Source organism: Coenobita brevimanus, chromosome 69 (genome assembly GCF_032717465.1).
Source record: "Coenobita brevimanus isolate Jiangsu-jjx chromosome 69, ASM3271746v2, whole genome shotgun sequence".
Classification (NCBI taxonomy): Eukaryota; Metazoa; Arthropoda; class Malacostraca; order Decapoda; family Coenobitidae; genus Coenobita; species Coenobita brevimanus.
The window spans coordinates 25,274,415-25,298,789 of record NC_137022.1 but is presented as its reverse complement, the minus strand read 5'-3'; the positions used below and the strand labels follow the sequence as shown (position 1 = coordinate 25,298,789).

The following is a 24,375-nucleotide window of genomic DNA, read 5'->3' as shown; positions in this document are numbered from 1 at the left end:
AAAATACAGTAATACAAAGACATCAAACCCATACAAAGCGGACCATCAACAAAACACTAGACAATGCTGCTGAGGTGAAAAATGTGCCATCCTAAAGAAAGAAGCATTACCCATACTACTCACTGTTCTCTTTACAGAGGTAAGGCTTCACATCCGTATCCCTTCCCTCACAACATACAGTCATGCAAATGATGCAGGATGCATGGTACAAAATATTATCATGGAACACCTCAGCCCAAAAGAGGAGAGCTGAACATCTTATTTATCAGCTGACAGCAATGAGCATAACCAGGCATCAAATAACAAACATAAACTGTTGTGTTTTAAGAAAATAAATAATAAAGACCTTAGTAAAACAGGTCTTGCCTGACTTGATATTCCAAAGACAAAGATGCTGTTCAGTAAAGCATGCAAACTACCATCCTAAGATGTATATCCACATGGAGAGAAAAAAGCCTCATTCCCTTGTACAGCATAAAAACAAGTTACTGTTGTTATAAGAATCCTAAATTATATGCTTTCAGAACAAAAGACAAAAAAAGTAGTTGCAGTACCTCCTCTCTTCTGTATCACAGAAGACATGGGGCTGCCTGTGCCACACTGCTTTGCAGTGGAAGTGCTACATCCTTGTGCAGTGCAAGGAAGGAATTCTAATCCTCTCTCCCAGCTCTCACTCCAGTTAATCACCTCATACATCAAGCAGGGAAGAGCCTACAAGGCAGGTATTCCTTCTTCCCTGTTCACTTGGATATTATTACATAAATTACAACAATAATAATATTAGGAAAACTCAACACTATTCCTATATATATCCAGCAAGTACAAACACAGCACCAAACTAACATCAAAATGCTATTACTATACAGAATTATCAACACATACACCAAAACACCAGATTAGTACTAAGATTACAAAAAATAGCATCAAAATAATGCCAAAGCTTGAGAAATCAAGAAAAGGACTATATACTGTAATAGTCATGATGTGTACAGTCAGGACTTCCAGCTCACATATCCTTCACTTTTTAACCATAAACCAAATACAGTATATAATCAAATTATTCTTATTAACCAAACATGTAATCAAAATATTCTGCTAAGTTAAAGAAAAAAGATCCCTCCTGGATGTAAAACAATGTCAGTTCCATATACATGTTAAATGTAATATACTCACTGACTAGGTTCTGAAAATTAGAAATGAAAAGTATATAGAGGCCACAACATTCTGTTTATTCCACAGATTATACTGATTCCATAAACACAGAAATTGTTTTCCTTGTGGTTATACCAACACAGTTGCACCATATTCAGGAAGAGTAAAAAAGTACTATCATAAATGTAATTATGCAAATACTGACACTAAGGTTATGCACACTGAAATAAACTTGTTTCATTTGTTTATTACTGATCACTAAGATATTTTAAAAATGTAAACATAGTCTGTTTTTGTGCCATTGGTAGTTAACTAACTGTAAAAACAAATGATTTGCTTTAAGTCCATGTTAGCCTAAACAGTAAATATGAAAACTGTGTTTGTTTCAACTACCACCGGGCTACTGTTTTAAAAATATAATTACCTTCAGGAAAAGTACTTTCAGAATGGTAATGATGCAATCATAAGCTGTTTGGGGATATGATGTACTGTATACCCTACTTTATGGACTGTTTTGGTAATTTCTGCAGTGTTACACCTTTATATTCACTCAGGAGCATCAGGCCTGGGGCTAGGCTACTTGTTACAGCACAGCCATTTAAGGCTAGAGTGACCAATCCATTATGAACATGTTACATCGCCACTTGATTGACATTTGGGGGCAGGAGAGAGACAGCTTTATACTGTGGCACATACACCACTGCTGGTTATTGTTATAAGCATCCCTCAACTCCCTCTCCATCTCCTCAAAGGAGGATGGACATCAGCCTACATTCCAAGGCCACAACAACAATACCTGATTTGTTACTACCCTGACAGTGTTTTTCCTGATGAAACAGATTTCCCACAAAAATCCCATTATCCAATATAGTTTCTTTTTGTTCCAAGCCATTCCTAGCCAACAGTTGTAAGCCCCAAGATGCTTGCAACCTTCGAAAGGACCCCCAACACTCATTATTTATAGAGCAAACTAACAAAGACTAGATGGGTGTCCTAGTCCATAACTTTGTCTTACCAACAATGCTTCTCTCACTATAACGATGATAGTGATGATGACAGCATTACCAGAATTAGTGTACTGTAATGAACTGTATATTGTAAGTTACTGTGTAATTGTGTACAGGAATATGGTCTTACAGGCACTAATGTTAAATGTTGATGGAAAAAGCAATGTATAGCACAGCTTCTTTCTCAACTACATGGGGAAGGTATGTATATGGATTGTATCTGTATATATAGTAATAAACTACTGCATAAAGTGTGTTATTTATTCTCTCTTGGTCCTGTCCTGTACACTATTCCACCTAATCATCAAACTTCAGTAATGTGAATTTTAGGAGTCTGAGATTTAGTATAGTCAGGATATTTCTGGTATTCTATTTCAGCTAATGCCAGACAATTCTCTTAGAGATAAGTGAATCGAAGAAGCCTGACAGTATTACTGTTAACCATTTCTTAGTTGGGATAATAAATATTCCATTCCTGACAAAAACCATCTGATACTGATCAACTGAGTATTAGGAGACTGAGGGTTAAAATTCATTATGGTCAATTTTCCACGTTCATTCTTATTATCTAGAGTCAGATACCTTATTCCTGTTGTGTGACCACACCCAGATCATTTGTCCTCAGCCACCTGCCTTCTCTCTCTAACTCACAACCTTCTCTCCCATGAAACTCTCCACCCCATCCCTCTATCTCATCCCTGGGTTATTTACTGTAAAGCTCCTTGATTTCAAAACAGGAGACCAATTTCAATGGAGAAGTTACCAACAATCAAGAAAATGGTTCATGACCCCAGGCTAACTACTAGTGTCCTGTAGTATAGCCATTTGGCCTAACCAAGATCCCTAACCCTTTTCATCAAGTTGCTGGCAAAGTGCAGTATGACTGGGGAGGCATTCTGACTAATAATCAATGGGTCTCACTCCTACCTCATACCTATGGCTCACTGAATTTCAAATTACAACTCAGTAAAGTATTCAACTAAAAAATATCACAAACTGGTATAATCTATATTGAGCAAAGGTTGTCCAAAGTTAAACATGGCTGAAAATACCAATATATTTACAAGAACACACTCATGACATGTACAACATGTATGTTCTGTTTACTGTACGTTACAAACACTAGGGGTTCCACTTGTTTACATTGCTTTACTTTAACAGGTTTTTATACCATTTTATAAAATAACTTTTTTGTCTTTATTATCCTTTCCACCTCTTATGTCTTTGCTATTTCCAGTGTTATTACATTTAAGAGAAGTTTTACTGGAGAGGTAGGATGTACAATAGCAACCAAGTACTGTTTTCCTTTCCACACCGATATTTTTACACTAGTAAATAAGGCGCCATCACACATGATCTTCGAACACAGCATCAGCAGAATGTGGCTATAAGGCTACTGCTAGCAGCCACTCTGGCATAAGTTCAATGAACGTGTGTGTCTGCCACATTTACTGCTTAGAAATATCATGGTGGGAAGAAATACCTGTCACAACAGTACATACTAGGCGTGTCTTTATTTTATTATTACTAATTCCCAGAAATTTCATTCAGCTTACAATATTCTTCAAACAAAGGTGGTTAGTGTGATCTTTATTAGCCCCTTCACTATAAGAGGCCTTGCTTAATCCTTTCACTCTCATTTATGTATTTTTCTTTCTATTCTTGCCGCTACCAGATAATCTTATACAGCTTAGGAGAGCACTTTACTAATAACTGGGTTAATTATTACAGTTGCATCTGACCCATCAAAATATCTCCTAAACTTGGGGGGGGGGGGGAAATCAGACTGAAGGGGTCACATTGATTAAATAAACTGGTGGCAGTAGGAAAGATACTTAAAGATCCCTATCATAGCTGACTTGTTAAATACTTACCACCCTAAGTACAGTACTGTAATAGTTTACTCAAAATTATCAGCAAAAAATTTCCTAGCATGGCATACAGTTCATATTTAAAATTAACACCTTCAATACGATGATAGCACATTTTAAAAATATATTCTTGCTACTTTCAAAATATTTTGTTAAGTTTTGTGAAGACCATTTATAATGGGGTTTGAAATATCTTCAACCTTATTCTTCCCTCCCCCTTTCTCCATAAACCTGTTCACAACCAGATTTCACTTCCTAAGTTAAAATAAAATCATCCAAAGGCTGCAAGAATAAAATTTAATTCCTTCACTATGATGATGCCATTGTGTTTTATTCTTGCTGCTGCTGGACAATTTTACTGGATGTATGAAATATCTTTCATGCTGAAGGGGCTAGTGAAGACATCTAGCCCTGCTAGCTACTAAAAACTCCTTAACTGAATAAAGTTATCTGGTGCAGTAATGTCTCATGGATACACGTGATGCCGTGTTGTCTACTGTAGTGTCCATTGCTGGTTGGATGTGGAACTACTTCACCCCTGGTCCTCTTATCTTCAATGCATCAGACAGTAAGTTCCATATTCCAAGACAAGTGAGACTACAATCAACAACAAAACCACACAGTATCCTTATTTAAGAATGCAAATGTACATTCAAGACGTCACCACATACAGCAATCCCTCTATTATCCAGACGGCCATTATCTGGACTTTTTGGTCCAGCTGTTTGAAACCATTATTCATACATTTTTTCATATTATTCCGACAAAATGTTTGTATCCACGTGGAAATTATGGCTGCGTGAACATTTCTGCCCAGCCAGGTGGGAATAGCCCTGTGATGCCACTGTCTAGCTGGGTAGTTTACCCAGTGGTGATTGCTTGTCTGGTGGTTGATGGGTCTGCCTGACAATGGTAATTACTTGGCTGTGGTTTACTGTACAGGTCTGCCTGACCCAACAGAATAGTGCTACACATTAGGAACAAATGTTGTATGATTTACTATAGTAGCCTATTACACTGGTTTTCAAAGTTAGGATGAGATGTCCATTATCCGGAAGGTACCATCACCTGCACATGCCTTTGGCTCTATAACATCAGATAATCAAGGGATTACTGTATAGATGTCACTGTATTTAAGTACAGTAAGAGGTTATGTATTCCATCCGACTGAGTTTACGTTCTTGAAATACAATCACAGCAATGAACACAAGCAGAATTAACACCTATATATACACATTTATACAAATTACAAGAAAATATATGTATGTATATTTATATAGATATCACTTTTCTTAACCCTTACACAATATACCAATAAATCTCTCCAAAAAAGTCCTTATATAAAGAACTGGGTAAATGTAACTGGGCATGGGAAAACAATTACTTAATATCCCTAAATGGTAACACAACTATGGTAAGACAAAAAGAAGGCTAGGAAAGGAGAGAAGGGATATATAAAAAGGAAGAAAGAGAGGAAAGGAAGAGGGAAGAGAGAAAGGTAGGCTAGGACAGAGGAATATGGCAGTAAATGTATTATATAATGAAAACAAGGAATAAATGGAAACAAAGACTTTATACAAAAGAGAGGAGGAATAATAAGTCCTAGTCACTTAAAAAAAAATAAAAAATAAAATACAATACATTCATTATCATTATCGTCCTAACCCCATTTCCCATCATTATGAAAAGGGTGGGCAGGATCCCAAAACAGGAAACCTGAAAAACTGCAAAAACTTACATCATAGTACTTAGTGAGAAAATGGTGCCACACATCCATTCACTGAACAGTCATCTTCAAAATGCAACAAAAATTAATCTTAAAAAAACGTAACAAGAAATGTGGCACCCAAACAAAAATACATGAAAAACGTTCATGTGGCATCACACAGGTGGCTTCCATCACCATCACACTACCCACTATCATCCTTACACCACAACATCATCATCATCCATTTTGTCTCACACTGTCATACTGCATTCACAAAACACTTACTCAGTTCTTTCACTTGACATTTAGTCTTTTATTTGATCACATACAACACTACAATCTTATCAAATAATTTCCCATCAAAAATTGAAGACAGCTATGGTTCATAAAATGCAAAACAACATAAAGATCCAAACTACACACACACAAACACACACAAAAGGAAAAAATTAGTCTTAGGAATGTTACGGTATGGCAGCAAATATAATGCAAGAGCATTAATCGTTTCATTATATTCAACTGCATCTTTCAGTTTGTTTTTGTTAGTACAGTAATATGATTTTATTTCGTTTAGGATAGGCCCACATAATGACAGAAATAAAACTTAACAAAATAATCACTATCTTGACCATGATTCAATATTGAGCTGTGCGGTGTGAAGCTGTGACATTACCACCACTGACCGCTGAGCCAAGAGAGGCACCTTACTTGCCTACTAAGCAATGTGAGCTTTTATACACCCCATTACATTCTCATACTGAAAGAGTAAACTATTTATCTATCTACTGCCAGATGCCTCAATCCCGTAAGGGGTGGCCACAATCAAATCCCCTCCAAGTCGCCTTGTCCAATGCCATTTCACTGCCCTCCCCACCACTCATATACCTCTCCACTCCATCCCTCCATCTCATCCTTGGCCTCCCCCTCCCTCTCCCTCCTCCACTTCACTTACATACAATCTTTAGTCTCTCGTTCTCCATCCTCCCCAAATAGCGAAACCATCTCAGTGTATTTCTCCTAAGGATTTCTATCACATCCACACCACAGTGCTCCTTCACTTGCTCATTTGTCAGTCTGTGTCTCCATTTAACTCCACATCTATCTATCTATCTATAGCCCGACGCCCTAATCCCGCAAAGGGTGGCCACAGAAAAAACGCCTCCAAGTTGCTCTGTCACCCACCATTTGACTACCCTCCCCCCAACTCACCCCCCCCTCCCTCATATACCTCTCAACTCCATCCCTCCACCCCATCCTCGGTCTACCTCTCCCTCCACCTCACCTACATACACCCTCTTAGTCATTCTCCATTCTCTCCACATGTCCAAACCACCTCAGTGTATTCCTCCTAATCTTCTCAACCACATCCACATTCACCACACAACGTTCCTTCACTTCTTCATTCATCAACCTTTCCCTCCATGTCACTCCACATGCTCCTCTCAAGTAACTCATTTCCACTGCTCTCACTCTTGACTTGTTCCCCTCTTGCAAGGACATGCCTCGCTTCCATACGTCAGGGTAGGGATCACAATACTATCATGCAGTGACTTCTTAACTTCCATACTCACCTCCCTATTTCTCATCACTGCTTTCAGTGAAGCAACAACCATCCTTCCCTGCTGTACCCTTTCACGCACTTCATCCCCCAAAGTTCCATCCTTACTCATCACACTACCCAAGTACTTGAATGTACTCACATTCTCCATATCCTCACCATCCAACCTCACTGTACATTCTGTGACTTCATTCCTCTCAAACACCATACTTTTGTTTACATTAACTTTCAGCTCCCTCCTCCTACACAGTCCCGAATTCATTCACCAAACCTTGCAACTCCCATTCATCTTCACTCAACAATCCTGTATCATCAGCAAATAGCAACACCGGAATCTTCCAAATCTCACCCTCATTCATTAAAGCCACCCCCACATGCTCCTCTCAAATAACATCCATCCATCCATCATCCAATCCTACGTTGCCCCATGAGGACCATACGAGCTTGGGGCTAGGTAGTTGGTCCTGAATCTCTGTTAATTTTTCAGTATGATGATGTTTTAATTAAACTGTATTCTCATTACTGTAGTGTGCAGTACTTCCTTGGTACAGTAAGGCACCAACTTTCGAGCTAAATAGGGGCCGTAAAAAGTGCCGCCAAAGTTGGGGTATTGACCTTATGGGAAATAAGCTAATGGGGACTGGGCCTGGAAGAAAACTCATCCCCCCAATGTATTTCCTACTTTAAATATTACACAGTAATCATAAAGTAACATTAACAAAAAAAATCATAAAATCATCATAAAATACCGTACTGTATACATTTTCCATATTTCGGAGTTACAAGCGCCTTTCTCCATTTCCGCCACGATTTTACTCTTTAACTCATCATACTTGCGTTTTTTCAACCCCTTGTGGTAGTCACGCTTGGCCTTCCCTTTACCGCCTGCTATTTAAGGTTCCCGCCCTCTTACACCATTTCCACTAACACCCGCTCCACTTCTAGCTCCACTTGAAGCACAAGCTGACACACTGTACTGTATTTCTGTCAATTACCGTACTAAGCAAGGACATGAGAGTGTAACACTCAACTTGTGGACACAAGAGCATGTGCAAGAAACAGGCCAAAATTGAGTGCTAACGCTGCTGCTGGAGGGCGTGAAAGTAGAGGTTTTTAGTCACGAATGTGCAATCACAGGAATATTTGATGGCTGCCACCAAAGTGCAATTTCACCAATTGGGATGCCATGAAACCTGGTACCTTACTGTACTGTAGTTTGTTCAACTTAAGAGACCCTTCCATGGGCTTAAAAAAATAAATAAATAAAAATAAACAAAGGAAAAACTATCAACCCTGGGGGGAGGGAAGTAAACAAAATTTTTTCTCTCTTACAAAATGAAAGGCATACAGAAAGGAGCAAAACCTATAAATCCCGCTGAAGAAAGGGGGGGGAGGGAGGTCTACTTCTTTCTCACTTAAAAATCATCCCACAAGTCTCAATCCCTTCTGAACAACACTTATCTTTCATTCATGGTGTTTCAAGAATATTTATTTTACACTGTAATGAATGGGAAAAAAATAAACATAAGATCTCTACCACTCATGTAATCCTTGACTCTCTCCCGTTTCTTCCTTCTGTATCTCTCCCTTCTTTAAACAATACAAAAAAGTCTTTCCTTTTAACCCCTTCAGTTCAATAATGTTTATTTTTTAAGTTCTTCCTGAGAGTGGGCCACTGATCCATGAATGTATTAAAAGTCATCATTTACCCTTTCATGGATGAGAAAGTACCTAGCGCCAGATGCTTTCATTATGATGAGAGTGAGTAAAAGTGAAAAAAATATCAACAAGTCTTATCCTTAATCATGTGCATATAATATCAGGAAAAAATAAATAAAACCAACATCTATACAAACCAAATCCCAACAAATCATTACCATAATAATTAGTCCCAACATTATTTACATCCAAAATCTATTCATTCACAAAAATCAACTATTTTCTCATTATTATATTCTCCAGTTTTTCTTTTCTTCATACACTTTTCTCTGTTCCTTAACACAAATATAACACCTGTACTATTCTTACCCCGTGCTCACCAGTGAACATCCTCAAACATGCACACGTTTTTACTACAGTTCTTTTAACTTAATTTGGCCCAGGTTTTTTTTCCTTTTCTAACCTATTTCACATTGCTCCGTGGCAGAAAAAGGTAATGCTACAGCTCAACATTCTTTTTGTAGCATTTCTTTGTGACTAGCATCAGCGTGCAACTATAGTTATAGCCCAGCTGTGAAAATGGAGAGATGACAACGTTTAGGTTGTTAGAGAAAAAAAATGACCAGTATATTCTTTCTATTTTCTTCAATTGTGCTGTAAGTTGCCGCTCTCCTGTCATCTTACTGTTGTTTTCATCAATGAAAACCAAGAGTGGCCTGCCCTGTCTCTTTTTGGTCTGTCTCTAATAGTGCTCTTTTTTGCTACAAAATAGTCAAAAGTTATTTTACCTCAACACCACAGCAAAATGACAAAGGCTACAAAGATGTCCCTGATGTCTATTTGCAAACAAAAGAATGTTGTCAATTACTGCAAGTTCACAGTTTTTTACAGTACTCCTTTCATTAAAGAAAAATCTGATGTAACAAATTACTGAGCACAAATCATGAATCTGCCCAAGATGCAAGGATTTAATGCAGTGCTCACAGTTAGCCACTTGGTCACATATGGTACTGTACTGTATTTATCCAATCATCATCATCATCCACTCCTTTACTGCACGATCAGGAGGATAAGGATCCAGAGCTCCGCTGCTCAGTCCAAAAATTTATGGGAGCAATCATTCATTAAAAAAATAAACAAATAAATAATACTAATGATGATAATACAGCAAGACCTCACTATAACGGACTAATGAGGGCCCAAACCATTCCGAAAAATACGAAATTCCGATAAAAGCGACATCTGGACTTTCCCCTGTTAATCCGGACATTTTCAGATATATCAGACATTAATCCAGATTGCATGAATGGTTTTTAAACTGTTTTGACTACCATTGTGGTACTGTACTGTAGTGTGTCATAACTTCACTACAATAATCAAATGGTATAATATATATAATAATACTGTACTGTACACTGATAAACATGTTTTTTGTTTACTTTATCGTTGTGAACATAACTGATGTGGTCAGGCTGTCCGGACTGCTTCTGGCTTTATTGGGCTTTTTCCGATATATAGGAATTTAGTCCGGTAGCTCCTCGAGTCTGATAAAAGTGAATTCTGGTCTATTGAAGTCCATTATATTGAGGTTTTACTGTAATTCCAGCTAACATATGGCACTCAGTCTTTTCACCTGGTCACATATTCCACCTTCCATAGTTTTTCATTTGGTCATATACAAAATTCAGTTCATTCACAATCAACTCTTACATGAACACAGTATTCGGTCTTTGAACTGATCATACACTCTATTCACTCACACTATAATAATCCATTCATTTAAAAAAAAAAAAAAAAAAAAAAAAAAAAAAAAAAAAAACCTTCCTTGCAGTACTCAAAATCATTCATTTGGTCAGATTCCAGCTTATTTTATGAATATATTAAGCAACACGTAATAAAAACTTGAGATACATATAAATTTAATAACCCTCCCTAAAATACCAATAATTATTGTATCTCATCTGTGATCCAGCACTTGTTAACCCCTTCAATACAAAACTCCTATAACTCATCTGATCCAGCAACTTACTTTTCATTTTCATACATTCGCCAAGAAACAATTTTATTAATCCTATGACAGATTTCTATGGTCAGCTTGTTTTCAGCAGCGAAAGATCTGTAACTCAGCTAAGCTGAGGGCCAGGTGTAGTCAGACTGGAGGATAAATTTGACCTGTAATCAAGGACAGTCATTCCTACCTCACAGACTCACTGAATTTCATGCAACTGTGACAGTATTCAAGTTGTGTGTGGCTCAGTTTCATCAGATGAAAACAAACTGGCTACAGTTGTAGAAGGATTAATGAAGGCTATATTAAGCTTCTCCAGTTAGAAAACTCTCCAGCAAGTTGAAAAAACTTGTCTGGAGACTGACAGAATAAAGTAAATATGTCACTGTGTTGATGGGGTTAACATTTCTCTAAACTGTATCGTGTTTCCAAGATTACTGGTCCACTAGACTTATGTGAAAATATTCCTAAGATTACACCTGCAGGATCAGAGACACTATATAACTGACCGTGCTGCTAACAAAAAATTCAGACGTTCTGCACAACCAAAATGAAACCACAGATGAAAATTATATATGATACACGGTGTTAGAGAAGTCACTGTACAGCAGGAGACAAGAGGGTAGGTAAGTGTAAGGTGTAGCTCTATCTGAAGTGTTGTAAGTGTGGTGCAGCAGTGTGAAGTGTTGCAGTGAAGGTAAGACTAAGTGGTGTGCATGAAGTGCTGATGAAGTGTGGGGGTGTGAAGTGCACAGTAATAAGTGTCATGTCTGAGGAGTGGCAGTGTGAAGTGTACAACTGAGATGTGGCAGTGCAAAAAACATGTTAAGAACTGTTCAAGTGTGGAGTACGTCAGTGTGAATTATGTACTGGGTGCTAAAAGTGTGACAATGTAGAGAACAGTATGGCATTATGAGTCCGACTGAGATAAAACACACTGTAGAGGTACTATATTTCTTCTACCACACAATGACAGTGCTATCACCTTATGGAATCAGAACTAAAACTGAATGTCCCATGAGAAAAAGGAAGTAACTCCAAAATAATGAATACCCCACTTAGGGAAAAACAAATCATACTGTCACCTTACATCTACTCTTGGTGATATGAATGCATGTGTGCATGCGTGTGCTGAGGCCTCTTTCTTTCCTCCCTCTTCCTTCTCTCCTCTATCTCACCTTCTCTCTCCTCTACCTTTGCCCAACCCATCTCTCTCACTCTCTCCTCATATCATCCCTTGTATCCTCTTATTGCATCTCTCCTTGCTGAACTCTTTTCTCCTCTCATTTTCTAAGCTGTTAGCTTTTCTCTCCATCTTTCTTCTTCCCTAACTCACTCTTTATTCATTTTTCCCCTCCTCTTTTCTTCTTCACCATCTCATACCTCTTCTTACCTCTCACTTCATTTCTCTCGTCATTCTTTCTTGCTACTAATACGCATCACTGCACTCTCTCTCTTCTCAACAAAATGTCTTGTCTTCTGTTCCTATCTCTTATCTTTCCTCTTCATCCCAATGTACTTTTTGCTCCTCCTCTTTTATTTATCACCAAGTCTCTTCTTCCTACCTCTCATCTCTCATATATCCTCTCTATACTCCTCTCATCCCCTCACAACTCCCTCTTTCCTTTTCATTTTTTTTTATCCTCTTTCTTCTCTCTTGTCACATCATCTCACCTCACTCACCCCTATCTTTCCCTTATTCGCTTCTCTCCTCCTCTATATTACAACTTACTAGGTGGTTGGACAGGTCTGATTTAAATCCTACATGAGTAATTTACAACCTCATTAGGTTTGCCCATAATCTAACTCTGTCTGTCCTTTGGTTTCTGTCCTGAATTAAGCTGAGCGTGAGAGAAAGGCATTAGGTGAACTAAATGATAATAATGTATGAGAGATAAGATGGTTAAATATGGTGATCAGAGAAAGCTTAGTGAGATAATATTGGTCTTATGATCCCACACAGAGATTAGTTTGTTTTTTTCCCATCAATTAGGCAAAACATTTTAGCAGAGTGATGATACTGGACAAGGGTGATAACAAGTAGGACTGCTCTTCCATACTCTTTCATCAAGATGCAACTGATGGAGATGAGCCTAGAATGATGAGATCAGCCTGAGAAAAGGTGAATAAAGGAAGCTGATGGAAAAGAAGTGAAGGTATTGCAAACATGAAAATATGCAGGACTGATGTGGCATAGCTTTCACAACTCTCACACCAGAGCAGTGAGAACAGATATGAGTCCAATGCAGGAGAATGAAAAAAACTGAAAAGAACTTAATGAAGGTGAGGTGAAAACAAGTAGGACTGACTCAACAGATGCTTACAGGACTCAGCATGACCAAAGCCAGGGTAACCATGATGAGCCAGGCACAAGCAAGGTTAATAAAGGATGTTGGGAGGAACCAAGAAAAGGTACTGGATGGGAACATGTTGGACTGATCCAACTAAATCTATGGGTGAGAAGCAATTATCTGAGCTAGTGTAACATACATGTCTAGAATTCTTGTTCTTGGTGTAACTCCAGATTCATCTGGACATGAATCCACTGAACTACAGAGTGCTGTCCAGAGATCTTTTACTGAGGTTATACAACAAGTTTCTTTGTGAGATGAGAGTGAGCAATAATTTTTTCAATAATACTATCATGGAAGTTTCTCTGTGAGGTGAGAGTATGGAAAATCTCCGACACTTTCATGTAGCCGAGGTGCGCCAAACCCAAGTACAGCATATAGAGGAATAAAGAGAGAATTAAGTGATGGTATCAGAGGTGATGTGGAATTAGCAGGACCAATCCAATGCAGATTTTCCTCATGATGCAACAATCAGAGCCAAGATCTGCAAAGCACGGGTAGGGCAACCAAGGGGAGAAAGAGACCCAGATACTGGAGGTGAGGTGAGGACAGGCAAGGAGAGTCCCACACAAACTTTTACAGAGATGCAACAATCAGAGCCAAACCAAGCCAAGCACATGGTGAATGAGGCCAGCTGAGGTAAACGGTGTGAAGGCAAGTGGAACCAAAGATAGGAAAGGGAAGAGGAGGCAGCATATGTAGATACAATGGGAGCAAAATAGCAGCAACAATCAGAGCCAAAATGAGCTAAGCATAAGGTGAATGAGGGGAGGTAAGGAAAGGCAAGTGGAGGGGAGGCGAGATGAGGCTACACGAGGATGAGCCAGAAGAGGAAGAGGAGACCCATGGCCATCAGCACCTGGGAGAGGAAGCGCTCCTCTTGGTACTGCTGCGTCCCGGGGGCTGTAAGATAAAAACAGGCATTACTCACTTCATGCTGTCATCATTATTTTGGTGAAAAAATAACTTCTATTTTCACACAAAGCTGCAAAAAGTTAATGATAATCCCATTTGAGTAAAAATAAATAAATAAATAAATAAAAATAAAAGGCAACTGCAGTGAGTAATTACTGACATGATACAAGACATCCTCACCCAAAATGTTTCAGCCACACATCTTACAAGCCAAATGTTCAGAAACATATTCACAGTTACACCAATAAAGTTGCTATTGATCATCCAAGTCTGTCTGGCTGAGCAGACCCATCAACTGCAGGTCAGCAGCCACAACTGTAGGTTTATCCTATGCATCAAATCAATATTCCCCTGCAGCTGCCACTGCCTAACCACACCAAGGCACTGGGAATAGTGTAGAGGTCTGATTCCTGGAAAAACATTTTATTTGTCTCTCCACCCAGTTAACAGAAGCACACAGCAGGCTCCAATTCACCTCGTGATTTGCTTATACGGGTACCATTCAATGAAAGGTAACATGAAACCATTAGGTTTGTCACTCAGTGCAGAGTTGACTAAGTGGAAAGAAGTGTAATACAAAGTGACACAAAAGAAAGGAAGAAGTAAGAAGAGAGGCCAGACAGAGGCAGAATGGGAAAGGGGAGGAAAGAACAAGGCAGCAGTGTATCAAGTGTGTGGATGATGATGGACACCACCTAGGCAATAAAGTGAACTGTACACATAACTTTAAAAATGCTGTCAGTATATTCTTATCAAGTAAATTATAGATCATCTAGAACAACCACAATATAATTACTGCTGATTAGTTCAGGACCATCTCAGCTTCAGACACAGTTCTGTGACAGCACAAACGAACTACTGAAAGTCCAACCCAATAGTTGACTGCTGATTTGTTCATGAAGATCTCATTATGTTGTGATGGTAACTATTGGTGGTATGGGTGAACCAAAGATTATTAGAATAAATTATGTATACGGTATTTCCCAAACCCACTACACTGTTTGCTGATTTCAGAGCAACATATAATACAGGGAGGCGGTAGCTCAATCGGAAGAGAGGTGCCCCGCAGTCCTACCAGACCAAGGTTCATATCCCTGCTGGGGCAGGGATCAGTGAAAGGATTTGAATTTCATAAAATCAGACCACCAATCTACCAGAAGACCCGCCGACATGTCATAAAAATACCTCTGCTAATGCCAATACACTAGTCCTGTATGAGAGCCATAGAATGTATTCAATATGGACTGTGGGTGTTAGCGCTGAAGTGGTAACATGTAGAGGTGTATGGTATGTAGGGGGACTACTAGGCCTTGGGAGCAGGCTGTGAAAGCCTATGCCCAGATCATTAAAAAAAAAAAAAAAAAAAATGTTTACAGGATACAAAAAACCCACACTGGGAGATGAAAATGATGGATATATTTCCATACAGCTTCAACAACAGCTGGCGCCCTCTTCAGTGGATCTACAGACGAAGAGTGGTACATACGCTTACTGAGAAGCTGATTATATGCTGGGTAACCACACTTTTTTTTTTTTCTCCCCCCCCCCCCACCACCACCACCACACCGGATGTGACCACACCTGACACTCCCTCGATACTGTCCAGCCCCTGAGTGAGGGATTACAAGGGGCAGCAAGGACCTGGCCACCAATCCTCTCATCCCGGATGCAGCTCGCATGTTACTGAGGGATGGTATACGCAACGTGAAAAGAAAAATTGATGAAACATACTACCACCTACGACGTACACTGAGTTTCCTCAAGCAACAACTGCCAAGTAATTTATTTCGTGCAATATGTGAAACAGCTGCTAAGTCATGTCAAGCAGCAAGTGTCAAACTTAGGTTTGTCCTCTGCCTTGAAACCAAGAAGAGATGCTGCACTTGATTTTGTCTCTTCTACCCGAATGAGAGGATTAGTGGCCAGGTCCTTGCCGCCCCTTGTAATCCCTCATTCAGGTGTTGGACAGTGGAGAGGAAATGTCAGGTGAGGTCATATCTGGTGCAGTTGGAAAAAAAAAAAAAAAAAAAAAAAAAATGTGGTTACCCTGCATACAAGCAGCTTCTCAGTAACTGTATGTACCACTCGTGGTCTGTATATCCACTGAAGAGGGCGACAGCTGTCGCCAAAACTGTTTGGAAATACAGTACATTATTTTCATCTGCCAGTGTAGGTTTTTTGTATCCTATTTCATGTTCAAGATAGTGTGACTCTTCAGCTGAAGACTGGTGTAAGGTTGTGGGTAACTTACACATCCCAGTATACACAATTTCTCAACCTATATACATTTTATACTGAATTCAGAATAACACATTAAGCAGAACAAATGAACATGAAGTGTATGGTATACCCTATAAAGCCTCCTGATTCCCCAGATGAGAAATATATATAAACAATTTCTCAAACTCATTAGACAAAAGCATGAAGAAATGAAAAAAGCATGAATGATTTACCTCTGTGGTTCACTCAGAGAAGATTCAACAGAAGAATATAGAAACAGCACTTATCAAATTTATTACACTGCATGTTAAAGTTAAAACAACACAATTTATAAACACAAGAACAAAAATGACAAGAATGGTAATGCTAGCTTAGTGGGTGAGCCAAAAAAATCCCCATACATCAACCTCCCTCTGAAATATGCCATGTTCACATCGTCATATAAACTGAACAGGACAGTAATTGTGAGCCTTTGTGGGTATGCCAGAGTTCCCTTATGCCATATGCTTTATCAAAAACATATTAAGAGGTAAATGCATTATGACATGTAGAGGTGTATGGTATGTAGGAGGACTGCTGGGCCTTGATAGCAGGCTGTGAAGCCTATGCCCAGAGTTAAAAAAAAAAAAAAAAAAAAAAAAAAAAACTAAGCATAAAGATAATGGTGCACCTCAGAGGGTCAGCCAAAGAATCCCCTTGTATCAACCTCACTATGACATGCTTTACTCAGAACATCAAAAAAGCATAAACAACTGAACATAACAATAACAGTGTACCTTAGTGGGTCAGCCAAAGAAGAGGTTCCAATAGAAGAAGAAGGCGAGAATGAGCAAGATGTATTGAAGTAACTGTGGCAGCTCCCTCTCCATTTCTGCAATGGCAATGCAATGAGTCAGTACTGGGGGGGGGGGGGGAGCAGCCCAGGAAGGGGCAAGAGAGATGTGGTAGGGAAAGAAAAGGACAGGGGCAGAGGAGTGTGAAATCGAAGGAAGGAGAGCATGTGAAACAGAATGGAGCGAAAGCAATGGCGAACAAAAGTGAATGGCAGAAGTTATTGTGTGTGTGTGTGTGTGTGTGTGTGTAAGGATGGAAAGAGAAGTGATAGAGAGAGAGAGAGAGAGAGAGAGAGACAGACAGACAGACTGACAGAGAGAGAGACAGAGAGACAGACAGACAGACTGACAGAGAGAGAGACAGAGAGACAGACAGAGCTGGGAGAGGAGAAAAGCAAGACATAGCAGGAAACAGAAAAGCAGAGTGTAGGACAGGCTGAAAATGAGTGTGTGTGTGTGGAATGGAAGTGAGAACAGTATAAGGACAGGGAGGTAAAGAGAGAGGAAAGTACAGGGCTAGGAAAAAAGCAGTAAAAAGATGAATGCATGAGAGGAAGACAAAGAGTTTGGGTGCAAAGGGGAGAGGAACATGGTAGAGAGGAAAAACAAGTAGACAAGATGTTAAAAAAGTGTGAGAAGAGGAGGCATGGGACTGGAAAGTGGACCTGACAGAGTGTGATATGATGGAAGGACAGGGTGAGGGGCCAAGAGAATATAGCAGCCCAAGATGACTGTGGTTGGTGCAGTGGTGGTATGAGGTAAGGGAGGGGTGGTGTGAGGTAGACGTGAGGAAGGAGAAACGTGATACAGAAATTAATATGCATGGTAAGAAGGGCGGAGGGAATGCATGAAAGAGAAAGATGATGGAAGAAGAGATGATGGAAGGGGCAAAGAAAGTGATGCAAAGCAGGGAGATATCGGAATAAAAAAAGAGGCATAATGTGAGTGAGATGGGAAACAGCACTGTGAGGACGAATGGAGAGAGCGAGAGTGTAAGGGATGACAAGTAGTTGACAAGGAAGAAAGTACTGTGTAAGACAGTAAGAAAGTATCACAGCAAAATACAAGCACAAGTAATTCAGAAAAGAAACATATGATGTTTAAAGGAAAAATGAGAGGAGAAAGAGGAAGGAGATGGAGGGGGAAGGGATGGAGGAAGCATTTACTGCTAACTGACTTGATTACTTTTTACTTTTGTGGATAACTGTGTATACTCTCAAAGCAATAATTTCATTCTGTAGCTATTGAAAATAACAATTCCTTGCTAATAAGTTATTTTACCATCATTAAAGTACTGTCATTTAATAAGTTATATACTGTATCTTACTGATATATAAGAGCATGACAGGGTTAGTTGCATCAATGGTTAACTGTTCTCCATCCCTTAATACTGACTCATGTCATTGCCTGTTGCTTCATGGAGGCTGGATGGCCTCTCATGACAATTTATAATGCATGCTTTTGCCCAGTCATACATAGGCACAAGAAACACTGATGGAGTCACACACACACACAACAGAAATCACTCCTAGGCTAACATCCAGTGAAACATCCTCTATCAACCTTTTCACTGCTTGGGGCCCACTCATGTACTCTTTTCTGAATACCATATGCTCTTTTTACTTTAACGACCTAAAATTACTTTCTCTCTACCTTCAATAATGGTTTGTAAAATTAATGCTTGCATATAATGCATGAAGTGCTATGGAAAGGAAGTACACCCATAGAATCATCTTTTTTCCGCCATTGAACGATGTGAACTGAAAATCTAGGCCAAGTTGAAGTGAAAAAGAGTATAATGCCAGGTTAGGTTACTAACCCCTTCAGTCTGGTGACATACAGTGTTCTCCATTTTAAGCAGGCTACCAACAGATTATTTCACTCATCTCGGAAGAGACTTATCACACAGGAGGGTTCAGAGACAGCTTTCGGTAATCTATTAAAGAAAAGATATCTTTCATATGCTGAATAAAATCATGTGATAGCACTGAGAATAAACTAAAACGTCATTGAAGCCAAGGAGTAAAACTGAGAGAAACCACTGCACTGCTGTTAATTAAATATACTCTGCCTAATGGCATAATTATTCCATACAGCTAAGTAAAACCCCCAGCAATTAAAACGGTTGTCTGAGAAGCTTCCATACCACAATGGTAGCCATGACATAAAACAGAGGAAGAGGTACAGTATTTCACTCCACGTACATATGGGCATTCTACTTACTTTCTTCTTGCAACATAGTAAATCTTACATTAAGCGATTAAAGCCATAATCATCACAAATACCTCCTTTCCCACCTCTAGGTGGGTTGAGGAAGGGTCCAGTCATGGGGGGGAAGGGGGGAAACCTAGCTTCAAACTCACCTATTAAAAAGCCAAATACTAAAAACATCATCTGGAAGCACAAAAGCACTTCCAAATTTTCTGAACGTCCTCACCTGAAAAAGATCATGGTACTCCAACCAAAAATCATATTACAGCCCTCTCTCTCTTTTCTTTTTCAATACGCCTACCACCTTCATTGCCACATGACCCTTTACATTTCTCCTACACTAATGCATTACCATCTGCTTAATAATTTACCTACTTCAACACTTGCATACTTCAACCCAGCACCTGCCTTCTCATATCTCACAAATGCATAGTCCCAGTCAATGATAACTTTACACATATCTGGCCTCCAAAAAAGCATAATTTCCATCAATTTGAGCAATGTTCATTATAACTTTTAACCCTATAATGCCAACTGTGATGATTTAGTTATGCCTGAATCAAGCAAAACAACCTAAGCAGAAAATACAGAGCTTATGGGGCAGCTGGACAGTGCTACATTTTCATCATGTTCTACTGAGCAAGGATATGGTGTGGCAACACTACAGGTTATTGGTGTAAGTTTTTTTTTTTTTTTTTTTTTTTTAATATAACCAATTTCCTTTTTTTTTCTTTTCCAGAAGTACAGTACAGGTATACCTTGAAATATGATACCCCTCGATGCAATACCCCTGCTTAATGATGGGGATAGAAATAACACCATACCCCGCCTAATGATGACTAAATCCCGCTTTAACGAAGGGTTTTGATTTTTTTTTTCTGATTTTGAGTTTTCAAACTAATACTGCATTTAGGTTGATTTATAAACTGTTCTTAGACTTAGATTAAAGTGTTTCAGCCACTGGTGGGGTGAACATTGTCATTTTGGGGTACAGTTTACTAATCTTTATTTTTTTCCAGACTTACATTTGACGAATTTTAGATTTTATGTGTTGGTTTTAGTGAGTTATTTACAGGTGTTGGGCTTAGGTTAGTTTCTTTTACAAATGTTAGACCATTCAGATTAGCTTTAAACTTGTTTTTGGACTCATTTGGGTGAGTTTAGGACTTGGTTGGGGGGGAAACCCATGGTTCCAAAACGCATCCCCATACTTTACATGTTAAATGTACCCCGAGATACGATACCCAGCCTAACGATGGGTTTTTACTTATGCAATTGCATCGTTAAACTGGGGTACAACTGTATACAGGCAGACATACACTGTAGATCTGAGTAATATGTACCATAAACACTGCTAATAATAGTTTCTACAACTGTCTCTGATTATTAGTAGTTTTGAGAATATTACCTGCAGTGCCATCAGTGCAGCTGTCTAACATGCCTTTAAGGAAAATGTAGACTCCACTGCCTTGTGGTTTCAGAGATAAAGGAAATGTATATGGAAGGTTACAAAAACCAATGTCCACTTCGGTGGCAGTAATGACCATCTGCTATATCATGCAATTAACGTGCTGACATTTAGTTTCACATACTGTATGCCGGTAGACTATGTACTTAAGGGGGGGGGGGAATCTATTGACTGAAATAAACTCTTCCTTTTCCTAATGTCAAAGACACATACTGGGTATATGTTCATGCTTATAAAACTTCTAGCTACCAAAAACGGGTTTTTTGTCTTGGAGGACGAGCATGACAATTTCATTACCTGTACATACGAAAAAAAAATCTATACTATATTAAGAGGATGAAAACTACAAGAACTCATTTCATATATACAACATCTGGGACAAGAAAAAAGGGCACGAGATTTTGTCGTTTTTCTTTTTCAAGTTGGAAAATAATTCAAACATTACACAAGATTTTGTTGTTTTTCTTTTTCAAGCTGGAAAATAATTCAAACATTGTAATGTCAATTAGGCACAGAACTGCCATCTCTCTGTCTTGAATGCTGAGCTATAACAAGAGACTAGAATATAGCACCATTCACAAAAAGGTGCCATGGAAAGAATACACAATCATAACAATGTCTTATTCTGCCATTGAGCTATGAGAAATACGCTGCAAAAGGACAAACTCTCCCCCAGGTTTAGGTGAATTAACTGTAGTTTTCCAAGATTTCAGTACATTTTTACATTCCTGCAAGATTCAAATCCATAATGTGACTGCTGATAGATGTCAAAAGAGTTACAACATAGCTCTGAGATGCTGTACTAGCAAAGGATCTACCAACTGCAACAATAAATCAAAACTCCCATTACTAAACTGTACAAACCAAAACAATGCCATCCCAATAAGCATATTGCTAAAATCAACATGCTGCATTTAAATCCTATTTACAGGGTATCCTACAGGATTTCTGCAAAACTTAATGTTATCCAAAGGCTATTTTTTGGTAAAAAGAAAAATAAATGCTATGAACATGGGTCCAGTTCTCTACTGTTACAAAGCTAAAGTTACTGATGACCAAAAGAAAATGATCTTTCTCACAATCATCCCCATTAGGTCATCAGTAACTGTACTTCCAAAAAGCTGTGAACTGATCATGTTAATGCAGCACTTTTTACTCAAAATTACCCCTGGAATTACTTCAAGAAGATTTATTAAAATAAAATAAAACAAAACAAAATCATGTTGCTCTCTTTGTAATACGGACAACACACAAACAGTCAATTTACAGGCTCTCAACTTTCATATGCACTGCACTGACTAAACACTCTAATCTGTATGGGGCCAGCAAGGGGGCAGGATTAATTCTGGCTATTATTTTTCTCCAAGAACATCCAATCCTGCAACGCATCTATTACTGAGTGCACATATTGTCCACAACACACTTCAACTTCAGCAACTACAACTGTCCCCAACACATGAGTATCATATACCTAATGGCTGCCCATTTATTTCCAAATACTCTCTCATCCAAACACACACAAAACTGGGTGTAACTGAGCGCAATAAAATGAGAATAGCGAAGTGGACGTTTCGTGTCACAGTAAGGGATAGAACAATGGGTGTAGATTTACAGTAAGAGGATGTCTGGACACTGAGAACATTAGTAAGGTGATATGTACTCCTAGGCTGGGGTGGTTTGGGCATGCAGAGATAATGTGGATGAACTGTTGTACAGACCCGAATGTGAAGAGGCAACCTCTGATAGCAAACTAATGAAAATATGGAATGACATGCTAAGGAAGGACCTCAATGCAAAGGGATTTGAATGCAAATCATGCAGCTAGGAAAGCTGACTCACTCAAGCATGGAATATTGCTTTATACAATGCATGCATGTATGTCTGTATGTATAAACACCTCCTTCCCAATGCCCACACACTTCTAGTAAAAGCCCTAGACTTCCAGTAACACTCCCTCATTCCCACTTCAACATCTAACACTGCCTCTCCTCTCTACTCACCAGGGGGTACAGCAGCACCACCACCCCAGTTGTTGAATGTGGTAAAGATGCCGAAGGGGAATGCACCGATGCCAAAGTGGAACTGGAATCCCCCGCCCTCCCCTAGCCCCAGCCCTGGCATGAACCCCGCCTGGGGCTCTGGTTCTGTACGCTGGCCAGCAGGGCGGGGTGGCAGTTTGTCTCTATGAGTAAAAGACATGGATGGAACTGCAGGAAGGTGACAATACAGTTATTATGTGTTACCATATTGTTTCTCTACTAATAAATAAAATGGGATGGGAAGTCTTGACCTCTCATCCATTAACTCAATATTCAAAACTTTGAATTTCTTTGCTTCACTTCATAGCAAACCCTTTCTGACCAATCTTTAGATAGTGTTTAACATTCAATTAACAATTTGCATTTGTGCCAGGACTCAAAAATTGTATCCAACACTATAAACGTTTGCTTGCACCTTAAAACTGCATACTGAAAATATGAGGTAGCAGACCTGGCTACTCAATGCATCATTATTCAAGCAAGGTCAGCCAGCAACAGCATCATTATCCACACCTCTTTTCCCACCTAAGGATTGGGTGAGGGTGAAGAGAGCAAGAAAAAAATTAACAGAAAGAGAACTGATCACAGTCTCCCCGATTAACTGGGTCACACTCTTTCACTCACATATCAGTACATATTCCTTTGCAGGTTAAGAATAAATAATCCACAGCTCAATTACTTATTAATATATAAACAATTACATTATAATACAGTGTAGCCTCATTATCATATGCAATGGGGTTGCGTCAAATGAGGACCTATTTCAAAACAAATTATCGCATAATGAGGTCGATATAACATGGGTTCAATGGGGTTAGGGAGGGTGACCATGACTGCAAAACCTTAAAAAAAAATAAAAAATAAATAAATAAAAAACGCTACAGTAGTTTATACTACGCCAGTACGAGTTGTCACCAAGGGTCCCCCCCATCCCCCCAGGATGGAGGACAGTTTGAGGGCCTCGACGACCACTCTACACAAAAAGATACAGCACCACTTCCACTTAATACTGCACACTGCACCATTGTTAAGCATTTACACTCATATCTGGCAATAACAATGGCGTTCCAGTGGCCTTTCACGCACAAAAACGAAAGGCAACAATCAAAGCCAATCTACATACTGGGTAGGCATCTTTGCTCAATCAGTATATAGAGGCCTTTAAAGGGGATGATGGTTATGTAAGGTTGGCATGATTTCCAAGTCATAGTGGTAGGTGGTGGTGACCATCATCCACTCACTTGATATAGTGCTGCCTACTTCTTCCTTAGCCTTTATCATTCTTTTTCTGTGCCTGCCCTCCTCTCTTCCTATTTCTCCCATCTTTCCTGTCACTTCTTATTGCTTTTCTTTCAATTACAGGTGGCTTTACATT

General features: G+C 39.1%; 1 protein-coding gene across 1 annotated transcript in view; it reads right to left on the bottom strand.

The window, feature by feature from the left end:
- Positions 1–14,122: 14,122 nt before the first annotated feature.
- The window catches only part of LOC145405998 (E3 ubiquitin-protein ligase RNF185-like), a 12,576-nt gene continuing 2,323 nt past the window's right edge, over positions 14,123–24,375 (bottom strand). Inside the window, exons 3-4 of the mRNA XM_080277181.1 lie at positions 22,962–23,143; positions 14,123–14,217 (exon numbers count right to left, since the gene is read on the bottom strand). Of these exons, the coding sequence (XP_080133307.1) occupies positions 14,123–14,217; positions 22,962–23,143 (277 nt within the window). The remainder of the gene's footprint in view (positions 14,218–22,961; positions 23,144–24,375) is intronic.